This window comes from Chelonia mydas, chromosome 9 (genome assembly GCF_015237465.2).
Source record: "Chelonia mydas isolate rCheMyd1 chromosome 9, rCheMyd1.pri.v2, whole genome shotgun sequence".
NCBI lineage: Eukaryota > Metazoa > Chordata > Testudines > Cheloniidae > Chelonia > Chelonia mydas.
In genome coordinates, this window is record NC_057855.1 from 96,149,640 (window position 1) to 96,176,441 (window position 26,802).

Here is a 26,802-nt window from a genome sequence, read left to right on the forward strand (position 1 = left end):
CATGCTGTCTTATCAACAAAAAACTTACATAACAAATTGAATTAGAAATTAGCCTAAATACATTCTTTCAAACACTGATCAGAGAAGCAAAGACTGGCTTGTTTATAAGTTTGTTTATTAAAAAGGTAGTATAGAACACAACCCCTTTAAGAAACAAAAACAAAAATTCAAGACAAATCAAGAGCTTCTTCGATTCTGTCACAGGGCTAGAAATTATAAGTATGAAGGAATATTTAAAAAATTTACGTTTCAGAATGAGAGAATTTTAAATGGCAAATTCAATTTAGCTTTAAGGGAAAGCCAATTAGAACAACTCAGTTAATTTATTGAAAGACAATCTTACAATATTACTATAGTAGTATTACACTGTGGGTCAGTGCAAAAAATGTAACACTAGCCATGAAAGCCATTTTGTATTTCTATAACTACATTTGATTGCACTTTCAGAATACCTTAATACCAAAAACTTCAAGCCCTGCACAATCCAGCACACTCACACATCAATTTAACATGACTTCCTTAATATACAAAATTTAATTTATTTGTCATACTACAGCATATTTTCTCAATTTCAGAAAAAAATAAAACTGATGTTGAGTCTAATGAAAAATCTAAAGCAGTGTGATGTCTTAGAAGGAATTTAGTCTGGTTGTAATATAGAGTTTAAGATGTGGATACTAATTCACTGTAGAATTCAAATGTCAGTGTAGTTTTATGAAGCACCTAATACCTGTACACTTTAGTGAATTGGGATTAAATATTCCAAAAAATTAAATAGTTTAGCCTTGTGAATGAAATCTGGGACAAGTTTTTAGGTCAAAATGCACTGCATTTAATACATTAATGATTTTAAGCAAATTGCAATCCCTGAACAAAATAAAACGTATATTAAGGATTGAAATTCAGTTAAGAGTTGAGTATATCCAGCTGTATTTTAAAAGTGAAAGTCAGCAGGAGCAACAAACATTTTGATGCAAAATGAAACTAAACTATCCCTATACCTCCTCTCTTCAGACATGTACATGCAAATGTGAAAAACACTTAAATCTGCTCCTTTGGGGCTTCCCCCTCCCCTTTCCAGTCTAATCTTTGCATTGTACTTACCGGTAATTGGTTTAGTACAGTATTACCACCTCTTATGCACATAAGCATCTATGAATCATTATACTATTATTCAATTATTAAATGACAAATCAGTATAATTTGGCCCTTCAATACAAAATAAGGAATAGGTTAGAACTTGGCAATATTATCTACACTTTATATAAGTGAAAACTATTTAATATTTCACCCCTTTGTATTTAAATTATTTTAAATACACTCAGTGCTTTACCACTATCTAAATCTACGAGCAGGATCTTCAGAAAGCAGCTCTTTGAATTAGAGCTACATTGATTACTGGCAAATCATTTCAATTTACTGCTAGACCAGAAACAGTTGGCCTTTTCATAAGACACTATAATATTTTTTAAAAAAGGGGGGGATAACTTCTTGAAACGTTCACTTCTGACAAGACCTGTTTTCTCTGCTAACTGTAACAACTTCATAAAGGTATTCAGGCAGAAACAGCACAAATCAGATTAGGAAAACAGCTTTCAAAAGCTAAGGTTTAAGGTAGGGTCTGAAAGAAAGCAGTATATTGACAGCACTTTGGAATGAAACATAAGGAAAACAAGAAACCCATATTGAATCCTGATCTTGCCATCTTTACTGAATTGAGGGGGGATCATGGACTCAATCCTATAAAACTGTACTCACAAGTGTAGTCTTCTTCAGTGGGACTGGTTATGTGAGAGTTTTGTGAGTCTCAGGCCATGTGACAAGACTCAGGTTTTCTGCTACTTTTGGATTGTAACCATGTAACAAACTATTTTGGGGGTAGATATTGTATTTTAGAAGTTTATTACTACATACTCACTTGGCATAAAAACACTTACTAGAGGTAAAAAAAATCATTGAACAATAATACATTTACAGGTTCTGCTTGTCTGCAGATCAGAGTTAAGAATTCGACAGTATCCACTAACTTATTGTACTAAAATATTAGATTCATGATCATGTGGTTCAAATTCATTTTTGTGATCACATGATTCTCTATAACCATATGGCAAACTGTAGTTTCCCGTATAAGCTAATGAATTATGAAAACTTTCATAATTACTGTATATAATAAAAAGTACTCTAACTTAAAACCACTGTTTACATAAACACCCCACTGGAAACGGTCATGTGTCTCACTATTTGTTTTCTATACATTATCACCATTCTTGTATAGTTCATGAATAAGCTGCTAGCTTTAAAAAAATATTTTCCCTACTTTCCTGTCCAAGTATAAAAGGTAGGTGAAGAGAGGTGTACCAACTTCAATATAATGTCTCAATTTAGACTGTTTGGCTAGAAGCGGAAACAAATGGTTCAGAATTTCAGGCAGTCATGAAAACAATTTATATTCTTAGAAATTATTTCAAAACGCCAGTAAAGTGGTTTTGTTTTGTTTTTTAGTTTTTGTTGGTGCTGTTTCCAGTCTGAAATAAGGAGAATTTTAAAAACTTACCCCTCTCATTAAATAAATTTCAGTAGCTGGGCAGGGCAATCAAATTTTAAATCAACTGAGGGGGAAGTTAATGTACATACACCAATTCCTTAGTTTTACATGGGTTTTTAAGCATACTGTTAAATAGTCAATGCCAAATTATCTGATTTGACAGTAACTGATAAGGCATAGTACTGTAAAACGTTCATTTCTCAAGCATTCTCTACAGCAATTTCGATTCCCTTTTTAATTGCTAGGTTGAACTGCCCAGAATATTTTTTATAATTAATTAGGCCCTCTAGAAAGCTAACAGCATGCTAGCTTGACAGATCCAAAGCCTAGAGTTTGGGAGCTAGAACAGAGAAGCACTGAAAACAATGCCCATGGTATTAAGCTGCATGTTACACACAGAAGCTTTAAGCATTCACATGTTTGTGGTCATGACAATGGTTAAGTACACACTGTACCAGCGGAAACATTTTAGGTTTAGAACTATATGGGCTAGAAGTAATTTGAATTTGACATTATGCATAATTATAAGCTAACCAATATAGAATCCCTAAACAAATCAGAAGCACTTATTTTGCTAAGGTTTATAATTCATGATGTGCTCAAAGATGGGAAAAGAATCTACTGGGATAGTGAGAATTAAATGGTTTCCTCTCAATGGCATAATCAACTTTTAAAAATCCGCAAAGGGTATTTTATTTAAAAATTAAAAAATTGTCACACTAGTTTATAATAAATTAAAGTATCCATCAATTTAATACAATCAGGGGTTACAAGTCTGATAATAACTACTATTCTCTTATCTAGGTTGCTCATAAGGAAATAAGATGTAACCACAACGGCAAGTATTAATTTATACAAACTTATTGCCATAACCTACATAAACACACTGATTATCAAAAAAAACTTTACTACAGTGTAATTGTCCAGACAAATTCAAAAAATCAAAGATAAGTACAGTATAAATTAAAGACAACCAAGGTCTTCTATCAAAATTGAGCGCTTCAAATGGGAAACATGAGCACTAACACCCATAATCTCTCACAACCCACTCTACTTTTTTCAAATAATCCAGAGCCAGTTCCAAATATTAACAGATATGCTCAGGATCTAGGGCCAACATTTTTAAACAGGGTGCCTAAAGTAACGTTCAAAAGTGCTCAGCATCCAAGCTGATCCATTGAAATCACTTTTGAACTTCAGACCACTTTACACATCTAATTAAGGCGGCTAACTTCAGACATTGTTTTGAAATTCTTTGCCTAATTGAACAAAAATGTTTGTCAATTTAATGGCTAGGAAAACAGGAAAACAAGAAAATATAATTAACTACTATTTTTTGATTTTTGAACATTTTCAATTTTTGAAAAACATGTTCCCTGATATTCATACACTGTGTGACAACCTTGGGATTAAAGGTTAAAACCTTTTAAATTTTATGAAGTCTTTGGGGGAAGAGGCCCCTCAGGCTGTGAACTAAACCAAAAGCATCTATCTCAAAAAGAATATGGTACATATTGACTCCACACCCTACCAAAGACTGAAAAAGCACTTCTTAGATTTAAGGCAAAAGAACCCCCAAAGCCACATGTTCAATGTATAATTTTTACATGCTTTCAGCACATGGAAATACTCATTCTATCATCCGAATTTAAACTGAAGATTAGGTCAGTTTTATTTACAGTGTTCCAGTGTTGAAGTGCTTACAGGTCTAATCTCCTCAAAATACTCACAACTTGTTTACATCAATGGAAGATTCAAGAAGGAGACGACACCCTTCTATACTGAACATTCTGATTTTAAAATATCTTCTCACGTATCTGTGGCTCAGTGTAGGCTATGGCAAGAATTTTCAGTTTTGTAGACTGAACGACAATTTCATGCTCCATGATCTGCTATTTAAAATGCCTAATATGGCAACGCATGTACAGGGTGAATGTATTGGGCCTTACTGCAACAACTGTTCTGTAAAACTGTCAAAAGGAAGATACCAAGTTCCAAAAGTGTAAGGAACTAAAGCAAACATTAATATTGATTTTAATATCTTTGTATATTACTAAAATGTTTTAGATTCTGTGTAATTGTTCAAACTCTGGAGTTCACATACACTTCACATTTATATAATTTAAACACTGACAAGCAAATATATGACATAAGAAGCCTGGTCAGTTCTGCTGTGCTCTTGGACAGCAGCCAATTAATATGAACTTTTTTTAGATCTTCATTAACTACTGCTTTTAATGAAAATTTCAAAGCACAAGCTGATGACATCAAATATGCATATAAACACATGAACACTGTCTGTAGTCACCCTGAAGCACAGGATAAGAGAAATCCAAACATCACCCTAAAAAGCATGCTTTCATAAAATATTAGAGATGTTATGTATCTGTTTCATCATCACTGCCTGCAAGGCTGCTGTCTGTTGATGGAGTGCCATCTTCATTAATGCCTTCACCATTATTCTCTCTCTTATGAGCTTCATCATTCACATCACCTTTAGATGTGCCATTATCTTTTGAAGGCTGATCTTCAGGCAGTTTCACACCACTAGCTGCAGAATTTGAAGCAGCTGCAATTTTCTGCTTTTCTGCATCAGACTCTCCTAAAAATGACCCCCACAGCTTGAGCCTTTCCTCTCTTTCTCTTGAGGTCTCCTCCACCTGTGTATAAATAAACCTTAATTAGGTTGGAGTTCTTGAAGCAATTTTTTCACTTGGTATAAAAAAAATTAGTAGTTTACACTTGGTAAAACTATGCCACAGCTACTTTATTATAATCAACATTGACTGCATTAACACCATGAGGTTACACTTGGGTCAGGGCCCATTGTGCTAGTTGTTAACGATCTGTTTGTACAGCAAGGAATAACTGAACAGTTTACCTTCAGTGTACAATTAAGATAATTGGGCCCTTTGAAAATTGGATTAATACAATTTTTAATAGAACAAAAAATAGGCCTGGTAGGACCCCAAATAATTGGCATCTATGGGTAAGCCAGGCTTAATATTTGTCCCTTTGAAAAGAACATTTAAATTCCTGATTTTACTTAAATTTTAAATTTTGTTTCCTCTATTTTTAAAATTAAATAGATTAACAGTTAAAGAATTTTTAGAAATTACAATTTGGTAAAAAAAACCACCCCAAAATTAAGGATTACCTGATAATCTGTTGTACCATCCCATGTTTCAGCACTTAGCTGACGACCACCAAACCACCTTCCATTGAGAGCTTGTATGCACAGATCAGCTTCCTCTGGCTCTTTAAATGAAACAGAGGCCACACCATCTGGGTGTCGCTGTAAGAAAAAGACAAAACCCTATCGTTTAAATCTCTAAAACAGGAATTAAATTTCGTTCCAAAGATCTTTACTCTGCCCTTGTAAGAGATCAGGTACAGTTTTGTATGCAGACATATGCACAAGCCCGTTCATGTGCATATACCTTTGAAATACATATCCTTCCATTCTTTTCAGATTTTGAAGCAGCATGATCTTTAGTACTTCACAATTAGGGTTTTCAGCTTTAGGTTTTAAACAAAGCTACTTCAAATCTTTTTGTATAAAGTCCAGCGTTAAAAAAAAAAAAAGCTGAATTTAGCTACTTGCAATTTCGTGGGTGCATGCTTTTCAACTTCTAATGCATATGTCCCCAAATCTGTTTGAGAAGCTGAATATTGCATTTAGACATAGGGGGAGCTAGAATATGCAGATGCGCAGTTTTTAACTTCACCTTTGTTAAAATGGAAAAAAATTCTGAATTAAGTTCTAGCACTGAAAATTTGAAAAATGAAATTAAGATTGCATGAAAAACAAATTTCAGAGAACCAGAAATCTTATTCATAATTTAAGGAGCATGAACATCATGTATATTTGATTTGAAAAGGTTACAGTAATTATGACCATGCAACATAATAGAAAATACCTACATCAAATAAGAGAACCTTCTTTACTTCTCCAAACTTTTCACATTCTGTCCGTAGGTCTTCCCTGATCTCATTCAGTACTAAAGGATCTTCCTGTATAGAAATACATAAATATATGGATTTGTTTAAAAAAAGAAAAATACAACTGAAAATTCCCATAAATGTGTGTAAACTGCAAACTGGAATTCACACTCTAAGGTCCTACAGTTTACAGGAATAATAGTAGTCATGTATTATACAGGAAAACCACTAGTACTTTCCCTTATATAGTATGTTGCAAAATAATGACAATCCAAAATATTAAGAAATAAGCATGAAGCTTTGTTCCAAACAAATAGGAAAACAGTTTAAGTACTAGCAGAAGTCTACCTCTAGGAATCAAATACTGCATTCTTTTCCAGACACCACCTCCCCAGAAAGCTTTATGAAATAGAGGAAGTTCAGAGAACAAAAGTGACCAGGGGGAGCTGAAGGTTTAATGTGACCAGACATATTGATTTTTGAGATTATTCTGGTTTTAAAGAGCCAGTCTACAAGTCTCTGGTTTTATTGAAATTGGGATGACATCTCAATCCAAAGGATTTCTGACTGTCCTTTTCCATTCCCAGTGTACTACGGTATGTGCTTTAAAAATGTCAGGTCCTGCCTCTCAGTTACTGCTCAGCTGAGACTAAACGTGTGGTGGAAGCATAAATCTACAGGCACTTAGAAGAAACCCTCTGAGGAATGAACAAGATTTAGTACTGTGAAATGGGATAATAGCTTGGAATAAAGGCAAATTTAGTATTGGTATCAGGGAAACTTCTTGATTGAAATAGGACACAATAAAAGCCTCATTGATTGGAACATCTAAAGCTACTTAAAAATACATTTCTAGAAATTTTCTAGAAAATAGTGAAATTATTCAATAAACTACTCATCAGGCAGCCTCCTATTCTTAAGAGACCATGTCAAACTATCCCCAAATGCAGAGTACACATCCTATTGTGGCCACACTCCAGCAATATGAAGAATACGTATTACCTTCCTAACGCATAGTGCAATGTCTCTGCATATGCCCAAAACTATTAGAAAGACAAGGTGGGTGAGGTAATATCTTCTATTGGATCAACTTCTATTGGCAAAAGAGACAAGCTTTTGAGCTTACGCAGACCTACAGCCTGGGACCAATACAGCTACACACCAGCGCAAACAAAACTACATCAGCCACTACGAACTATACTACTAAACAGATCACATGGCAAACTCAGACCTAATTTGTGCACTTGCAGCATTCCTTTTCATATTATTTCTCAAATTTTGGACTGCTTTTTTCCAAATTAAATTGCACTTTCTAATTTTCTGTTCTTTCCTAAACTCAGTGTTTTCTACTAGTATTTGCAACATCTCCTACTTTAGTATCATTTTTGAGTTTCATTAATATTGTTCACTCCCTCTTCCAAATCAAGATGTTTAATTAGATTACATTTGCCACCAATCCCTTTGGCATTCCATTAGATCTTTCCATCAAGATGCACTGCTGTTTATCACTGTCTTGGTGTATGGTCTTTCAGGCCTTGTCTTCACAGCTAAGAAGGTGAGATTTTTACCACAAGTAACTTGCAAATGTTAGTTCTCAGCGATGCCCATACACTTTAGTTTTACTGCAAGGTAAACTAGGGGAGGTCAACATGAAGCAGTGGTGGAGTACTGACCTTACCTAGTTTACCACAAATGTTAGTTACTGAGAGGCTAAAAAAAGCACCACTTAACAGTGAAGACAGGGCCTCAGCCAGTTCTGAACCCACATGATGGTTTTTCAACCAAGCCATTTTGAATTAAGAGTATAAGAATCTACCAAAGTTTACTAAAATGCAAACATTAAATCTCCCTATTTCCCTTATCCACTGAATCAAGTAAAATTATGTTTTAGAACTTAATATCCTCAGTATTTTAAGGGATTCATGCTAGCTGCCAAATCAACATTATTGGTGTGTGTTCTTTTGGGCAACTTATTTTTTGCAGTTGTAATTTTCTTTATTTTACTGGGGAAAAGGGAAAACCCACTTTCCTTCTGCCTCCCATTCAATTGCCAATGGCAACCAAAAAACTGCATGCTGTTAAGATTACACCAGCTGAGAGTTAAGACTGCTTTCAGTCCAATGCCACAGTTTAGTTTTAATTATTTTTTTATCTCAAACTACTAGAGGAAATGTAATACCACTACAGTATTTATGGAATGGGTTCTCCATGGTACACAGGGATAGTTTTGGAATTTGGTATGTAAACAAATTTAATTTTGAATCCTAAACTAAAATTAGTCTAGTTCTATGAGATTTTTAAAATACAGGTCTCAAATACAGGTCCTAAATACATCCTCATTAAAGGGATATAAAGTACTGTAGTAGTGGACAAAATGTATTTTGAAAGCTGGAGCACATACCTCTAGCTTTTCAGAATTCACTGAAAAAATAGCCAAATTTTTTATTTGGCATTTCAGGAGACAATTTCTGAATTAAAATATTCTCACCTTTCTCCAGTGTTCCTACAGCATTTGTTTTAGCAGAGCAATTACTACTATTAGACTAATCCTGCCTAAGCCTGAAGGTTGAGAGAATTTATCAGAGGGTATAAATTTGTGTGTTTTCATACCACAAATTCACAGATAGCATAGCTTGTGGAAAAGAAATAAAGTGAAGAAAATGGACAAAAGTTATTTCTCATGAATGTGGGGTTGAACTTTTCTACATGCTAGTTGTCAGCAAAAGGCAGCTTTTGTCAAGAAAACAGTGGAGGGGTACACGCTACAATGCTCCTCCTGCTGACAAAACTCTCCTGCTTTGCCAACAAAATAAAACCACCTCAAGAAGAGGTGCAGGGCTTTTTGCAGCAAAGTTAGATTGACAAAACATCAGTGCAGACTCTGCGTTCATTATGTTGCCTCTAGGATGTATCCCACCGTGCCCACTGTGACTGCTCTGCTCGCTGTTTTGAACTCTGGTGCCCTGCATCCAGCTGCACAGGCATGTGCCCTTCCCCTTTCAAAACTCCAGGAAGTTCTGAAACTGCTCAGCGTGGAGAGCTCACACAGCTACTGCTCAGCTAAGCAGACCAGCTCCTGGCAGCAAACACACTGTCTGGACTACAGGGGAGGGAATGGATCTCCTCGGTCTGTGGGGAGAGGAGACTGTGGGAGTACTCTGAGGGAATCACAGAATCAAAACATTCATGTGGAATCCTGCTCGCCCCAGCACTAGGACCACAGCAGCAGGCAGGCAGGGCAAGCTGCTGCTTGGGGCGGGACACACTGCTGTGCAGAGCCAGGGAGGGAGGCAGGGGCTGATGTCGGGGAGTCCCATGTCCCCTGCTGGTGTACAGGTCTTCAGTGAGCTGGGGTGAGGGGAACACCAGCTGACTGTACACCAGCTTCTGCCTCAGGACTGGTTGCTTCCATCTGTTGTCTGAACTTAAAGAAATGGTGCAGACACACTCACGTCTCCCCCTTCCCCCCCCCCAGTTCACCAGCTGAAAAGCAGCTGGCAATCTAGTAGGATGCCGACTGAGAAACCATCATGTAACGCTGTGCCTGCCCCATGAGGCATTGCAAACCCTCCCCAAAGCACCCTGCGGCCAGTTGCACAGTGGGATAGTTACCCACGCTGCACTGCTGTGTGTCAATGCAAGAGCTGCAAGTGTGAATGCACTCCACTGACACAAGGAGCATAGTGTGGACATACTATGGCGGTGGCGGTACCTCAGCGTAACTTGAGTCGACAAAACTCTAGCGTAGACAAGGCCTAAGTTATCTGTGGTCAGTTTGATCCTGCAAGATGCTGAGCATTCTGGCCCAGTCCATCTAAGAACTTAATGACATACTCAACTTTAAGCATATGAGTAGGATCATTGACTCTAATGGACCACTCATGCTTAAATTTAAGCATGTGCTTAAGTGTTTTGATGGATCAGGTCACAATGCACCACAGGTTGCAGGACTGAACTTTTAGCAACGTCAGCAACTCACTGTCCAGATTTTTTTTTTTTTTTTTAAATACAAAGAATGGACCTGAAGTTATTTTTAAATATATTTGTCCCAGTTTACAGAGCAAGAGCACTTTAGTGAAACTTTGCAATTTATATAAATGAATATTTGAGATGAGACTGCCACATAGCTTAGCGATACAAAATAACTTAAGATAGTTAAGACCCAGGCAGACTGGGAAGAGCTACAAAAGGATCTCTCAAAACTGGGTGACTGGGCAACAAAATGGCAGATGAAATTGCATTTACCAACATTAAAAGTAATGCACATTGGAAAGCATAATCCCAACTATACATATAAAATGATGGGGTCTAAATTAGTTACCACTCAAGAAAGCGAACTTGGAGTCATTGTGGATAGTTCTCTGAAAACATCCACTCAAAGTGCAGCAGCAGTCAAAAAAGTGAAAAGAATGCTAGTAATAATTAAGAAAGGGATAGATAATAGGACAAAAAATATCATATTGCCTCTATATAAATCCATGGTACGCCTGCATCTTGAATACTGGGACTTTTCAGCTTGGAAAAGTGTCGGCTAAGGGGAGATATGATTGAGGTCTATAAAATCATGACTGGTGTAGAGAATGCAGATAAGGAAGTGTTGTTTACTACTTCTCATAACACAAGAACTAGGGGTCACCAAATGAAATTAATAGGCAGCAGGTTTAAAAAAACAAACAGCAAGTATTTCTTCACACAACACACAGTCAACCTGTGGAACTCCTTGCCAGAGGATGTTGTGAAAGCCAAGACCATAACAGGGTTTAAAAAAAGAACTAGATAAATTCATGGAGGATCGGTCCAATCGATGGCTATTAGCCAAAATGGGCAGGAATGGTGTCCCTAGCCTCTGTTTGCCAGAAGCTGGGAATGAGTAACAGGGAATGGATCACTTGATGATTACCTATTCTGTTCATTCCCTCTGTGGCACCTGGCACTGGCCACTGTCAGAAGACCGGATACTGGGCTAGATGGATCTCTGGTCTGACACAGTAGGGCCATTCTTATGTATGTTATGAACCCCATATAAATCAATTAAAACACAATCAACTTCAGCTATGTCTGCAGGTTGAGGTAATAGCTTTGAGCATGCCCATACATACTTCATGTTTTTAAACAGAATGCTACATTTATAAATTCAGTTTAATTAGAAGATTTAAATTATGATCTTTAGAGAGCTGAGTTGGAAGTTCTATGAAAAGTGACACGGTCAACTGAAATGTGGCTTTTTTGGGAATGTGGCTGTGTACTTTAAAATAGAGTTCTGATTTTTCTCCATCCCCTACATTTCCCTTTTCCTAGCACCTGACATTCACTATTCTTTCCTCTACCTTCTCCATGAGATGCAGATTTTTGAGAACTCACGACTGCATAGAATAGGTTAGAGATGAAATTCAAATTTTTAAAGTTTAAACTTCAACATTTTAAGATTAAACAATTTTTGCTATTTCGCAGAAAAATACAATTTGCACTTCTTCAACGAAGGAGTCCCAACAAATGGAGAACTACAGACCTGGGATTACTTAAACATGATAGGTTGTCATGGTATTCACAATGAAGTGTAATGATACTAGGTTAAGCTGACAGTGAGAAACAGGTTGTACTCTACTGACTCCTTGCTGACTTTTTCAAATCTTTTGTCCAAGATATGTATCAGAATTTTAAAGCTTGCAAGTCTTCATTGTTAGTTTTAATAAACCCCCAGCACAGGGGCCACCACTATAGAATACAGCAGCTGGGCCACTGTGAAGTGCAGAAGTAGGTGGTGATTAACAGTGAATTTCCTCCCTTTTGTAGGTTTAATTTTGACTTATTTTACACAAATCATAAAGTAAACAAAATGGCAACAGGCAAAAACAATTAACTAAACTGTTTTTGAGTAATATAATTTGCTCTGAAAATGTACATTGACACTGACCTCCTTTGTAAAGTGCTTTAAGATTTATTGATAAAAAGCACTGTAAGAGCAAGATATTATTCCAGTTACAATAAACGTCATGATTCCATTATAATGAGCTAATCAAAAATCCCTTAACTGTTGGGGAGGAGGAATAAACTACGGGAGCTCAGCTAGTGTGTCAGTGCTTAGTGAAAATAAGCATAGTCATCCATATTCTCCACGGTCATTAAAATAAATAAGTTCCATAGGAATAGTATTTTCAGATAGTCTCAGCTGAAGTATGAAAAGTCAGATAAAGCTGAAGCACCATTTCAATCCTGGCAACTGTATGATTCTGTTCTCCCCTCCCACTGCATTCCAATACGGCTGCTTCCTAAATTTCCCCCTAGCTGCCTGGGAGCAGAACACAGAACAGTCTCTGTTCTCATTTGCTGGTGCCACAACAACCTCCAGCAACCAGGGGCAACAATTGCAGGGCAAGAGCAGCCCTGGGATGGAGCATGCTCAGCGCAAATGGTAGCTTCAGAGTATTTGCTACCAAAATAACAAGTTTCTATTGAGCATGTGCAAAGTATAATTTTTCAGATTTTAACTTGGCCATATTTGGGTCAATTTCCATAGGGATGGCAAATGGCATCTACGACAGCAGTGTGACACACACACACAGAGCCAAATTTTAAGCCCCTGCTCCAAACCATGGAGGCATTAGAGCTTCTCAAGGAAGATTTTTTTTTTTTTTTTTTAAAACATGGGCAAGGCAATATTTTTCCCTAGCTTTGTTCTTGGAAGTAGATGAACCATGTTAGCTGAAGATTTTTGCCTGAACAGTTAACATTTGTCAATGTTATAAGCAACTGAAAACAGGGTCTTATAATGGTAAATGATGGGCAATGTTGACTATTGCCAGCACTACCAGCTTCACCTAGTATTTAGTTCTTCCTACCTCAAAATCCTTTGGGTGGAACATGTTCCTGATGATAACAACACGCTCATGTCGCTTTCGAGCTGTGGCATCTTTCTTCTCAGGCCTCCAATCCAATTGTCTAATGAAATGAAGCAATAGTAAGAAGACATTGTTGCACCTTTCTTCAGTTTCTACAAGTATTTGTTGAAAAAAAATCATTAATTTGACATACAGATTTCAGTAGTGATAGCTATTTTGGTTCTAAAGAATTATTTAAATCTTCTACAAAATGAAATGGAAAGGTGATCAGTAAGTTAATCACTGTTCCTCTTACAAAGCAGCTTCAAATACCATAAACATGCACAAGAATGTCATGTAGACAAGCCAAATTTAACTTCAGTGGTCAGTGTAGTCTACTGAACATCCAGCTTTAAAGTACAACAAACATCTAAAGATTCCCAAAAAGGTCTTTGAAAATTGTTCTGACATGATTTTATTTGTATTCTCTTATAAGCTCACACGGTCTTACAGTAAACATTTACTGCTTGCATTTCAAGGTCTTCATGTTCTTTATAGTACATTATCTCATAAAAATATAGTGCCATAATGCACACCCTTTGCCACACCCTGAATTTTGTTGCTAATTTATCTGTTCTGTGAATTCTCATTTTGACTATGGTTGGGGCTTGTAGGAATTGTACCTACTGTACTATTCTTTAGCTGAAACTGGGCTTGATTCCATTAACATTTATGATCTCAATCTTAGAGAAAAGTCTGATTTAGTAAAATTGCTTATTCCTGCTGCTTCTGGTGAAGCATTCTCGGATTTCTATGAAGGTCACTCTGCAAGCTGATTAAGGAACACAAGCCATTTAAAAGTCAGCGTATGAAAGTATTAACTTTTTTTTTTTTAAAGTAATACCTAACATCAGAGGTGAAAATACATTGTTTTCTTTGTGCACTTGACAGAACCTCCTTCATAGTTTCACTATTTCCCATGCCTAGTCAGTTTCTCCTAGGGACAGAGAAACATTGTAAAAATAATAAATGGGCATGGAAGCCCAGAGGCAGGTATAATAATTGAAATCTAGTCAACTTTTAAAAAACAATGTTAAGTAGTTTCAAGTTAACCTCTTCCTTTTAAGTATAATAAAATTAGCATCACTATTTATTCCTTGAAGAAAAACAGCAGTCCAGGGAATTTTAAAATGCTTTGCATTGGAATGTGCAGTATTTCAAAATCAAATTTTATATGGAACTTTCCTGCTTCCAACAGTAGGAATTTGCTTGATTCTTTAAGATCACATGTAATTCACCTCTACATAAGAAAAATTTTAAATAAAAACATTTGAATGCTAAAGGCAGATGTCTGTGTACAAATAGGCAAAAATAGAAAGCAGTGTACTTGTTCATATACTAATTGGAACTTCATGCTAACTGCTCTAGAATTTTTGTAAGTGTAATGCAATTATTAAATTTAACTAACTGTAACATGCAGAAAGCTAAACAGTGCTGTCTCCTTATAGGAGCAATGTTAATCACAAGAGTAAAAGTGACTCTACAGGGTTCTGCAGATTCACTAACTTAGGAAGAGAAACTTCCATCACATTTAAAAAAAAACCCAAAAAAACATACCAACAATTCCTGCCTCTCACCTGTAACACTCCATTCAGAAGAAAGTAATGGAAGTCTTTGGATCTCTATGGACTCCAACCAAACATGACAATCCAAGGGACTTTCAAGATGCCAGCATTTAACTCATATTCCTCACCCCACCCCAGTGAAATAACTCTAAACCTAATCTTTGATCTTTAATTATTGGTATAACATTGAATAAATGAATACAAAAAACTGTTTTAGCTAAGACATTTAGAAAAAACATTTTACTGAAAAAAGTTACAAACTTTTGTTGTTGAGACAGCCTCTTCTTGTAGTCTTTGCATTTCTTCTTCTTTTTGCTTGCATCATACTCCCCCTTTAGTTGAAACTTTGCTACTTCAACATGCAATTTGTAGCCTCTAATCTCATCCTCATCCAGAAGTCTTAATGCAAGCTCAACTGATTCTCGCTATTTGAAGATAAATCGAATTATAATAAGCCTTAAAACAAGCATAATCAATGAGAAGGTTTTGATTAAAAAAATTGAAAATGAGTTCCTCTACGCCCAAACAAAGCTTGAACCTGTTTACAAAAATTAATGTTAAAAAGGGGCTACTTTCAGTATTGCTCGACTCTGGCCCAAAAACACATTTCACCAGTGTACTTAACAGACTCACTCACCCACCCCCAACTGCACTTCACCAAGTCACCACTTCTCTTCATTCCAATCATTTCTAAAAAATGAACTATGACAGTTCTAGTAAGCTACTATAATTATAGGGAAGAATTAAAAAAGATTAAGATAAAATTTTCAAAAGGACCTAAGTCCCACTTTCAAAAGTGACAGACTCAGGAGCTTAAGCGTTCTTGAAAGTCAATTGGAAAGATCCTCATCGTTAAATACCTCAGTCAGTATTTTGCAGCCTGCATTCTGAAAATACAAATAGTTAATAAGATTCAGAAAAACTATCATGACAATACTATGGCCATAATGTTGTGATGCAGCTTTTCTGAATTCTGCCCCTGTATTAATTATTTAATATTTGTAGTGTGTAGGGTCCCACTGTGGAAGACACTGTACAAACGTAACAAAAGATGGTCTCTAACCCAAAGAGCTCCCAGAAGCTTGCAATTAAGTAAAATGAGTGAAAACAGGTGCATACAATGGACTGTGGGAGCACAAGGTAAAGATTGTGAACACCACTATAATCAGTGGTCATCTTAAGGCATCAGAATGCCCATTCAGAGCGCCCTATCAGCAACATCTAATAAAAACCAACAGTGGTTGGTAAGTGTCAGGAAAAGTTGCATGCAGTGTTGTAGCCATGCTGGTCCCAGGATATTAGAGAGACAAGGTGAGTGAGGTAATATCTTTTATTGGACCAACTTCTGTTGGTGAAAGACGACAAGCTTTTGAGCTACAGAGAGCTCTCCTCGTCAGAGAAAAGTTGCAGCCTTTCATATTTGACAATAAAGAACTACTTTGTCATGAAGCAGAGCCAACAAAAAAAAAAGTAATATTACACTGAGTACACCACTGACCTTGAGATAACAACAGAGGCCATCTCCTTTAAGATTTCCTTGCTTGTCTTTATAAAGTTTAATTTTATGTTCTTCTGTCTGAGGATCTCGCATAATGATACCACACTTTGACATAACCTGTATAAACTCATCCTTTGTAATATCTGGAGGCAAACCTGCAAAGTAAATTCAACCATATAAATCTAGAATGTATTTATATAGTGAATTCCAAATCCAGTTTTTCAGCACCCCACTAAGCCCATTTTAAAAAGAAAACAAGAATGAATCAGTTATTAAATGAAAAATGTGTCAGTGCAATGTTATGGGTGAGATTTTACATGCACAAAAATTTATTTTTGTTAACTAATTTAGTTTTGAGCATGTTTTATTTCCCGTTAATTGAATGTTTGATAATCTTTCTGCCTTTTAAGCAAGTGAATTGTGGAAATGTGATGGTTTCTATGGTAACCATTAACTTCTGAGTTTTCTGATCTGTGGATGTAAAGTCTGTGTTGCATTAAGTGTTTTTGGACTTAAGTTTCCTTCATATCCCAAAACAATGACATAGCAAACACATTAACCTATGTGCAAATATATTAACCAATGCACAGTTTTTCATGGTGCACACGTTTAGGTATCTTCCCTTTAACTTTGACAGAAAGTTAAGACACTGCAGAGCCAGTACAATTGTCATTCTTACCATTTTTTCCTAATTTAGTACAACATGCCTTCATTTAAGACTTTGCACATACTGAAGTTTAAAATTTTTAAACAAATGAGCTATTTGAGCAGAAGAAAAACAGCATCTGAAATATTTTTAAATTATGAAGAATTCCTGAGTTAGCCAAGCCTAGAGAAAGGAGAGTTCTTAAGATATGCTGCTTCAGGTGCATGTTTTTCTTGTGCTCATGTAACTCAAAAAACAGCCAGTTGTATTATACCTTTTCAAACAAATTCATCTTTGGGATAAGAACAAGCATGAGAAGGCGCAAAAGATTTAACATTCATGAAGCTACATTATACTGCTGTAAAATTGTCTTCCCTTCCCCTATTTATTCTGTTTTTTGCCTTCATTTACTATATCTTGACCTAGTCTAGACGGGGGGGGGGGGGGGGTTCCCAACCTTTTTCTTTCTGAAGCCCCCCCCCCCCCCCCCCCCCAACATGCTATAAAAACTCCACAGCCCAGCTGTGCCACAATAACTTTTTCTGTATATAAAAGCCAGGGCCAGTGTTAGGGGTCAGCAAGCAGGGCAACTGCCTGGGGCCCCTTGCCACAGGAGCCCTCGCGAAGCCACACTGCTCAGGCTTTGGCTTCAGCCCCAGGTGGCAGGGCCAGGGCCCCAGGCTTTAGCCCCATGCAGTGGGACTTCGGCTTTCTGCTGAGGACCCCAGTGAGTCTAATGCTAACCCTAACTGGCAGGCCCCCTGGTCTAGACCAATGATTCATGAGTTGTGTTAATGTACCATTGCAATCTATGGAGCACTTGCTGGTGGCTCTTGGAGTACTGGCTGGCCACACTGGGTTCTCTCCCCCTGTTTCAGCCAGTTAAATTGTATTTAAACAGGTAAATTTATTCAACACTTTCCTAGTACTACTTTTCCATCTCAGCAACTGCTGTAGTTGTCGCAGGGATGTTATACGATCACAAATGTGAGCGTAAGTAGGCTGTGCAATTATGAAGGTGTGAAGAGGGAGCCAATCAATGAGACAATGTCCTAAAATGTGATCCACACTATTAAGTGCTCTGGAGCAGATTATTTATATAAATTGCCTAACACACCTTTGGCACTATATTAAAAAAAAAAAAGTGATGACTTACCCGTCACATACACATTTGTGTTTTTGTCTTCTTCAACATGAAACCATCCTAAGAACAGAATCATAATTGTATAAGTTGTGCTAAACCCCTAGAAATAGAACAGGATTTTAACATTAAGCTCTCATTTATCTGTTTCACTAACTAAATTTCCAAGAAGCTTCCACTTCACCCTAGGGAACTCAGAACACTATTAGTAGCTTGATTATATTTCACATTAGAAATATAGGTTTTTATAACCTAATAAGTGCTATGCAATTTCAGAAGTGTTTCAAGAATTTTCAGAACAGATGCCTGAGCATCTCTACTGTGCATAATACTAATGCACAATTACATTTGCTCATTTTTTCTTAAATATTGTATATTTTCCAGCTTATGCAAAATGAAGACCCTTACCTGCGTCGAGTTTTCTTTTTTCTCCTTTTTGTTTAGAATCTGTTTGTTGGGGTGCTTTTTTATTTGCCGACTGCTGTGCTCCTGCTGTCCTAGAATCCACAGCTGGCTTACTTTCAGTCTTTGAAGCAGAGGAACTGTCTAAACTATCTGTAGGGAAGCCATAGTTAGCATGATATGTTGCCAGGAAGTCTTCAGTCACCTAGAAAAAAAATGTTAAATATTAATCTATAATAAAGTTCAAAGATAAACCCCAGTAAATTACAAGTTTACTGGTGGTGAATTTCTGAAGATAACTACTAAAACAGTAATCCAGATGTCTTCACTTACAGAGGAAAATATAAACGCTCAAATGGACACTGCAGTTGAAAACTTAGAAATGCCAGGTATTAGTAAAGCCATACTGAAAAGTCGGCACACACTACTCAGGAACTTTTTTCTATATTGCAGACAAACAAACAATTCATTAGTGCCCCCCTTTCCAAGGTAAAACTTTTAATACTTTCGCTTACTGAGTTAGATTTGTCTGAGGCAGAAAGAAACCCAAAATGGAATACTAAGAACAGAACTCAATTGCTCTCAACCATGAGCAAGGAGAAGAAGTGACATTGACAGGCAGCCAAAAACCAAAACACTGATTATTAAATTGACTGCAACTTGTGGGCCTGTCTTCTTGAAAAAAGGTTTGCAGAGAAGATTGACTGGTGTTAATATAGTGTAAATCTTAGTATAGGCAATACACACTAATACATGATTAAGTCAAAGATCATATATCTTTGGCTCAGAGTATTACCTGAACATGTTAGCTGTTTCCCTCCCAACCAAACCTCCCTGTGGAGAGTGAGTGTATGAGCAGTGTCTAAATCGGTCTTTCACCCCAAAAATATACTATATTAGATTAGATGCAAAATTTACAATACCTTATTTGTTGTTAGATACGTTTTACTACTAAGGTTTTTACAAACTATTTGCAGTACTGTATAGTTGTAATAGGACAAGAAAATACACTAGTTGAAGTTTAGTTTGACATTTTAGTATCACAAAATGGTTACAACTTCTTATTGTTTAAACCAACTTTTCCACTGCCAATATGGTCAAGTTTTCAGACAACCTTTTCAAAGATGAGAACTCAGCGTTGTAAGAAAAGGTTAGGTTTTCCTGAACTAACTCATATACTAAGGGTTTAATCTGTGTTCAAAAATTCCAGAGTGAGATAGTAGGGATTCCGAATAACTCCATGCTTGCATGATAACTGGTAACTAATTAAATCACTACAGCCTCCTTGAACTTTTATATAGATTATTTGGGTCTCAACATAAATGTTTTGTTTGGAAATTCATACCTTAACAAGTACATACCCATAGCAAAGAAAGAGATGCAGAATTGTCAATGACAGTCATCTCTCTCCAACACAGAATTAAACTTAATATAAAGCTTTTGGAGTTTAGTGATTTGCCAAATTATTGCAGAACCATATAACACTAAATTCCAGTGTTTATAAATCGCTAGTATATCGCGATGTAAGTGTAAGAGTTTGGTTACGCGATAGAAAGTCTGTCCATCTCAAAAGGCCCAGGCCTAATTTAGGAGGGATGCATTGACCTTTGAAGAATCTTACATTATGAACGAGGAGTCCGGTGGCACCTTAAAGACTAACAGATTTAATTGGGCATAAGATTGCATGGGTAAAAATCCCACTTCTACCCCCTTACACTATAGTAATCCACACTATATTTGGCTCCAGCCAATCCAAACAGCTCATTACTTTCATGGGAGCTGAATTTTATTTTAAAGGGTTTTTTAAAATTGTTTTGAATTTTTTTCAGTGAATAGTTAATAGTTTTGTTTATCAAATAACTTAATAAATCAGTGAATCAATACATCTAACTAGTTGTCCTGCAGCAGCATTATTTTTAGATTTGAGTGGGAAGAAAAATGTTCCAACAAAATGAATTTAAAATTACTTCCGACTACATTTCCAACTTTGTTTTATTTCTTGAAACTAGACTGGTTGCTAGTGCAAAACAATTTTTGTTAAAGGGGTTATTAATAAAAAGCCCTCAATGGAATATTAATATATTGGTATTCCATTTACCCAAGGCCAGCTGAGACCTATTATTCCAAACCAGGAAGATAAAGGGAAAACAACTGTTGCTGGGACTGATCTTCTGGAATATTAAGCAGACAACTTTATTATAATACCAGCCATGAACATAATAGCAGCTACTGTACTTTTTAAAAATGAATTTTTATAACTGTGAATGGTTTTTAATGCTTTGATTGGAACCTAAGCCCTCTCTCCCCTGCACAGGCAAGTGTAAACTCTCTCACAATTGCTGACCAATGGCCCTCAATCCTGTTCTGTAAAGAGAAAAGGAATACTTGTGGCACCTTAGAGACTAACAAATTTATTAGAGCATTATGCTCTAATAAATTTGTTAGTCTCTAAGGTGCCACAAGTATTCCTTTTCTTTTTACGGATACAGACTAAGACGGCTGCTACTCTGAATCCTGTTCTGGTGGAACAAACTTTAAGAGATCATTATTTCAATGCACATTTAGTCATCAGGTTCATTTAAGGGGAAGCACAAACCATGAGCAAAAGAATACTGGAAGAAATACTTATGGCTTAAGAAATCAAAAAACTTAAAATGATTAGGTATGATCCACACACACACAAAATGGGAAAGCATACAGACTCCAGACATGGACCTACAGTTACATCATGGCTAAGGAGAAAGCCCCATATGCAGTGCTCTATAAAAGGGTGTGAAGTGGCTTGCAAATTACTGACCCACCATACAATTCCCTTTCCCTAATGTCTGCATCTGTACAGCAGCAGAAATTCTGATGCAGTGTGAACTGAGCCAGTCACCTGAGCCACTCTCATAACTGGGTTGCCCAGGGATTAACAACTCCTGCATTTAATTAGCTCTTAATGCTATCTTCCTACCCCTCTTTGGGAAGACTTATCCCACAGTATGTAATAAAAATGTATTCCTCCAGGAGTTTCTGAAACTTGTAAAAACACTGCTGCAGATGCCAAGACAAAAATCTTCTGCAAAGGCAGACTTGAAGGAAGCCCTGAGAACTATCAGAGCCTTCCCCCCACCCACCCTTTTAGTTATCACCCAGAGACCAAAGCACCCTGCGTGTTATACAAGAAAGTACCGCGAGAAAGAGAAACCCGGGACACAGTATTGTGGGGACACCTAGAGGCGAGGGAAGACCGTAAATTACACATGAGTTTGCAATAAGATGCAGCAGCTACAGAAGGCCAAGGCTCTCTTGTGCTGCAAAGGCATCAGCCCCCTCCGCCGTGACACGCCAGCCTCTCTGGGGCTCTGGCGCGCCTGCCGCTGGACTCGGTGTCGCGCTCGGCCCCGAGCCCCGCACCAGCCAACGGGAAAGGCTCCAACACACCGAGGGGAACCTGAAGCGGCCGCGGCCCTCACGCCCCCAGCCCGGGCGCCCCGCCCCCGGGGAGGCCCTGGCCAGTGCGAGCCGCCGCCGCCCCCAGGCCCGCCTCACCTTAGGGAACCAGGCCTTCTTGTCTCGGTCCCACTCGTAAGCCGTCCCATCCGCCGGGTCCACGTAGGTGAAGGGGTCGGGCTCGCCCTCGCCGCTGCGGCGGGCCTCGTACAGCTGCTGGAGCCGCAGCTGCTGGTAGAACTCCTCGTTCCCGTCCGAGCCGCCGCTCATCGTACACGGCGGGCGCGGCGCCGCCTCAGCGGGCCCGGGGAACGCGCCTCCCCCTCGCAGCTCCGCCGCCTCGCGAGCAACGCGCCCCTGCCTCCCCTCAGGGAGGCAGCCGCTACCCCCCGAGTCCTGTTTATTTGCCGCCCGGCCCGGGTCTCAGTGCGCAAGAGCGGAAGTGACTTCTCTGCCGCCCGCCGGCCCCACCCCGGAAGGGAAGGGAGGAACCATTCTGAGCGAGTGTAGGTGGGCATGGGTGGAAGGAATGGTCGTGCTCAACGGAGCCAACGGGCAAGGGCTGGGCCAGCACGTGGTCAGCTGCGGGCCAATGGGAGGCACAGAGAGAGCGATAGGCCCCTTCCTGGGAGCAGGCAGGCCGTGGCTTCTTTTCCCGCCTGGGGCGTGGCCTAGCGCAGTATTTCCCTGGGGCCTGGGAAGGTTCTAGATGGGTCCCAGACCAGTTCAGGGCGGGATTAACTGGCTCCTAGCCCAGGCAAACATACGTTTCCTCGGGGGGGGAAGCCCACCACACCACACCACACCACACCACACAGCAGTGCCCCTTTCCCCGCCACCCCCCTAGGCCTGACCCAGTGCAGGACGTTGTGGTGCTGCTTGGGTCGTGAGGGGGGCGGCCAGGCTGAACCCCAGCAGCAGGGTGACCTGCACTGGACAGCGAGGCAGGGAGCCGGGCCCAGCCCTGCGGGACAGGCTGCCGCTGCGGGGCGAATGTGGGGGGAAAGAGCTGTCCGGCCCCCTCGATCCCCAGGGCTTCCCTGTCGGGCGGGAGCAGGGCAGAGAAGTGCAAATGTGTAATGGTGGGGCATGAAAGAAGGCAAAGTGCAGCTGGTGGGTTGCCTTAGTAAAAGATGGGGGAACCACTGACCTGGTGTCCTGCTCCATTCAGCTTTGGGAAAGGGACCCTGGTACCTGCTCAGGGCAGGCAAGCCCTTCCTCTCCCCCTCGCCACAGTCTGTCCTGGTCCTCTTTGTTCTGCGTGGGGTCTACTCACTAGAGTCTGCCCTGCCACAGGGTCTTTCAGCACAGGCCATCTCCTTTGCCACTCTCGGGCCCCATTGCTGCAGTTTATGTCCTAATCCCTTGTGGGCCATCATTTTAGCCTGGCTGTGCTGTCACATATGGCCCCCTCAGGCATGCCCAGTGGTGATATCCTGGTGTTCTTGAGATGCCATCATGCTGCTGCCATTGCTCTTGTGCCATGATGCTAACTGTTTATCTTGTTCGCTGTGCACTTTGGCAGCATGACTTGCAAAGTTTTTCTGAATGATAGCAGCAGCACACTGCCATGTTAGTGATTCCTCCGCAGGAATCTCTCCACTCATGCAGTAGAAGCATACGCTGATGGGCAGTAGACTTGTGCAGCTGGTTTAGCTCAAAGGATGCCCGATAGTCCCATCAAAATCAAGACTGGCCTTCACATGTCTCTCATTCACACCTGCCTGATGTTCATTTCAAAGGATAGTGGAGGCCATCTCAATGCTCACTAAGGTAAGAAATACAGTTTCATATTATTTTATCTTATCAATCTACATTTATACTCTCAATATGGAAATGTGTTTTGTGTATGCTGTCACATTTATGCAGAAAATGACAATGCATCCTGATTAGTTCATCAGTATATATATGGTAGGCAGCATCAGCAAAAGATTAAAAACTTATTCAGGAACACAATGAACATTGGCAGTGGAAGTTGGATTTAAGTTCCTACAACTTGGTACAAGAAGATGCTTCCTATTTGCTTTATAGCGTGCCTAAGTTGTGGATCTTCTGCCTAGTGTTGATTTCTCTCAGATATTTCAAGCTCCATTTCATTTACTTTCATTAGAATTGAGCAGCTCACGTTCCAGACACGCCTTTATAAATTTGCTCTTTAGTGTTTCAGTGTATCATTAAGAACATAAGAATGGCCATAGTTGGTCAGACCAGTGGTTCATCTTGCCCAGTATCCTGTCTTCTGACAATGACCAGTGCCAGGTGCTTCAGAAGGAATGAACAGAACAGGGCAATTATTGATTGATCCATCCCTGGTTGTCCAGTCCCAGCTTCTGGCACTCAGAGGTTTAGGGATACCCAGAGCATGGAGTTGCGTTTCTGACCATTTTGGCTAATAGCCACTGATGGATGTAATAGCCATTGATCGATCATTCAAGAATATCAAAATATACTAGAATTGAACAATAATTCCTACTTCTGCTGTTGCACTGTTTTTCTGCGAGCAGGCAGCCATCTTCCATTGGATAGAAAGCCCATTTTCATAATGTTTTTATTGGCAGGACTAAACAAAAAAAGATAAGACTATACACTGGTATTGCTTCAAAATGTTGTGTTGCCTCAGGTGTTGGAGCAGAGGACATGACCAAATGTCCCCTCTTCCAGAAGTGTCCCCTGCTGAAACTTCTAAAATACTTTTACTGTCTCCCAAATATCTGCTTTTTAGAAATCAAAGAACAGTATAAGTTATTCGTATTTACAACGTCTAGAGAATGTATTTTGGCTCACTGTTCAAAAAGCTGTACTGGTGCTGTGCAAATTACTAAATTTGTACTCTGAATTTTAAATTGTTTTTTAATGGGTGAAGATTGCTTTCTTAATGACAGTACCAGAGACTGACTCAAGTGGGAAATTAGTTAATTCTTCATCAGTGTCTATTGTATTTTAATTCCATTTGTCATGTTCTCAGTGCATTTGTGGAGAAGATGGGGATGCTGTATCAGTATTATTATAATTATTGTTGTAGAGTAATAGTCATCTACTTAGTTGGTTAATAAAGCACAACATTTAATGATAAAGTTCTTAATGCACCACGGACATACTGTGCATGAGTGTGCTTGTTATGAAGTAAAGCTGTTATGAACTTATAACCACCAAACCCCACAAAGGATGGGTTTTTTTGAAGAACTGACTGCTACCACACACTCTTCTGGAGTTGTTGATTTTTGGTAAGCTTATTAGCATGTGGGTACATTCTTTTGTTGTTTTTAATGTGGTTTTTTTTCTGTAATGCTTTCAACCTTGAAAATAAATGTGCTTGCTTAGAAAGAGCTGTGTGCTAACTTCTAATTGAGGGCAATTATGCTGTTTATTGCCTCTGAAGAGAGAGCAAAGCACAGACGCTAGCGTGTTTAGGCAGTCTGACTTGCTGGCAATAACACAGGGAAGGGAAAGAGACATAGGTCTCCACCCAAGAGAGATGACAGCTGGGAGCCAGAAGTCTAAAAATGGGTGTCGTTGCTGGACCATGGAGGGGGAATGCAGGTGCAGTTGCCCTAAACTGTGACCAAATCATCTAGTGATTTTTCAGAGGGTGATCGGGAGACTTTTTGAGTTGCAAGTATGTTTATTTGCAAAAGAATATGACTAGAAAACATTGTTTTTATGTACATTATAAAGAAAGCATATTCTGTTGACTTTTGTTACGTTAATTTTGGCTTAGGACTACAAAATTGAAGTATTTATATAACTTATTTTAACTCTTCTTCTAAATAAAAACATAGTTGAACAAATCCTTACGGCTTGTCAACTGTTGATTGCTGCAGTTGCAAAACAAACTTTTTACCCTACAATGGGAAGGGTATGCAGTCTAGAAGCTTTTTGGAAATCAATATTCTAGGAGCAAATATATCTTTACTGTCATATACACTGGAATGGTAGTAAAATCAGAGTAAAGCTCTGAGGAGAGACAGAGATCAGTTAATTTGCCAGTCAACAGACTGTCATATAAGATTGCTACAGCTATAAATATAGACTTTCAGTAATCCCTGGCTGGTATACAAAGAACATCCAATGTGTAGTTAGTGACATCTTTCAAGAATTTTCTTTTGGCAGAGCTATGATGATAGTGGTCCAAAGACTGTTTTACAATCAGTTACAAACTGACAGCTAGAGAGGCATTTGAGTTACTTTTGTTTCCAAGCTCACAAAATTAACATCAATTTTTTCATTAACCTAAATTTTATTTTCATATCTTTGAATAAAAGCATCAGCACACATGCCAGGAAAAGCTGTTTCCATGAAGTGTTGTTTTAATCCAGGAAGCTCAGCACAGCCTAAATTAGAGTGTTGAAGGAAGAACTACAATGATCCAGTTAAGGGAATTTGACATCTGCTGGTCCAGATTCTGACTTCAGTTAAAATGGTGAAAATGAAGAGTAACTGAGATCAGATTATTGTAGGCATTTACAAAAACTGATTCTGATGTTTGTTTGGAGGCAGAGGAGAAACAACATCAATACAAAGTAATGTCTCTGAATGCTGTGAAGAGAATACAGCTTACATTTTATACTGCTTTGGTTGTTTTGTCAGATCTGTGTGTAACAGAGTTTCCCATATCAGTACCTTTGGCAAATACAGTAAGTATTTAACTCATATTTATGGAGGACTGGATGACTTGGGAAGTGGTAATGGGTTAATAGAGCTTTCCACCTCAGGGCAGAGTAGGAGACCATCCCAAATCATTAAGAGTCTG

At 38.6% G+C, this 26,802-nt stretch overlaps 1 protein-coding gene and 1 long non-coding RNA gene across 2 annotated transcripts in view; one reads left to right on the forward strand and one right to left on the reverse strand.

Moving 5' to 3' along the window:
- Positions 1 to 98: 98 nt before the first annotated feature.
- On the reverse strand, positions 99 to 22,597 carry HTATSF1 (HIV-1 Tat specific factor 1). Its single transcript, XM_037909658.2, has 9 exons — positions 22,152 to 22,597; positions 18,624 to 18,822; positions 18,231 to 18,278; positions 16,429 to 16,583; positions 15,192 to 15,355; positions 13,327 to 13,426; positions 6,470 to 6,559; positions 5,703 to 5,840; positions 99 to 5,205 (listed from the first exon to the last, which is right to left on the reverse strand). The coding sequence occupies exons 1-9, from the start codon at positions 22,320 to 22,322 to the stop codon at positions 4,924 to 4,926; spliced, it is 1,347 nt and encodes a 448-aa protein (XP_037765586.1). The 5' UTR covers positions 22,323 to 22,597; the 3' UTR covers positions 99 to 4,923.
- Positions 22,598 to 22,699: 102 nt separating this feature from the next.
- LOC122461609 overlaps positions 22,700 to 26,802 on the forward strand; it is a 46,224-nt gene continuing 42,121 nt past the window's right edge. Inside the window, exon 1 of the long non-coding RNA XR_006283617.1 lies at positions 22,700 to 23,825. This is a non-coding gene — a long non-coding RNA (uncharacterized LOC122461609). The remainder of the gene's footprint in view (positions 23,826 to 26,802) is intronic.

Excerpts from the sequence above, each read along its gene's own strand:
- HTATSF1 (XM_037909658.2), bottom strand. The coding sequence starts at position 22,322 with ATGAGCGGCGGCTCGGACGGGAACGAGGAGTTCTACCAGCAGCTGCGG. Across the intron at positions 18,279-18,623 it reads AAAAAGAAAACTCGACGCAG|GATGGTTTCATGTTGAAGAA; the intron begins GTAAGGGTCTTC and ends TTCTGTTCTTAG. Across the intron at positions 5,206-5,702 it reads ATGGTACAACAGATTATCAG|GTGGAGGAGACCTCAAGAGA; the intron begins GTAATCCTTAAT and ends ATTTATACACAG.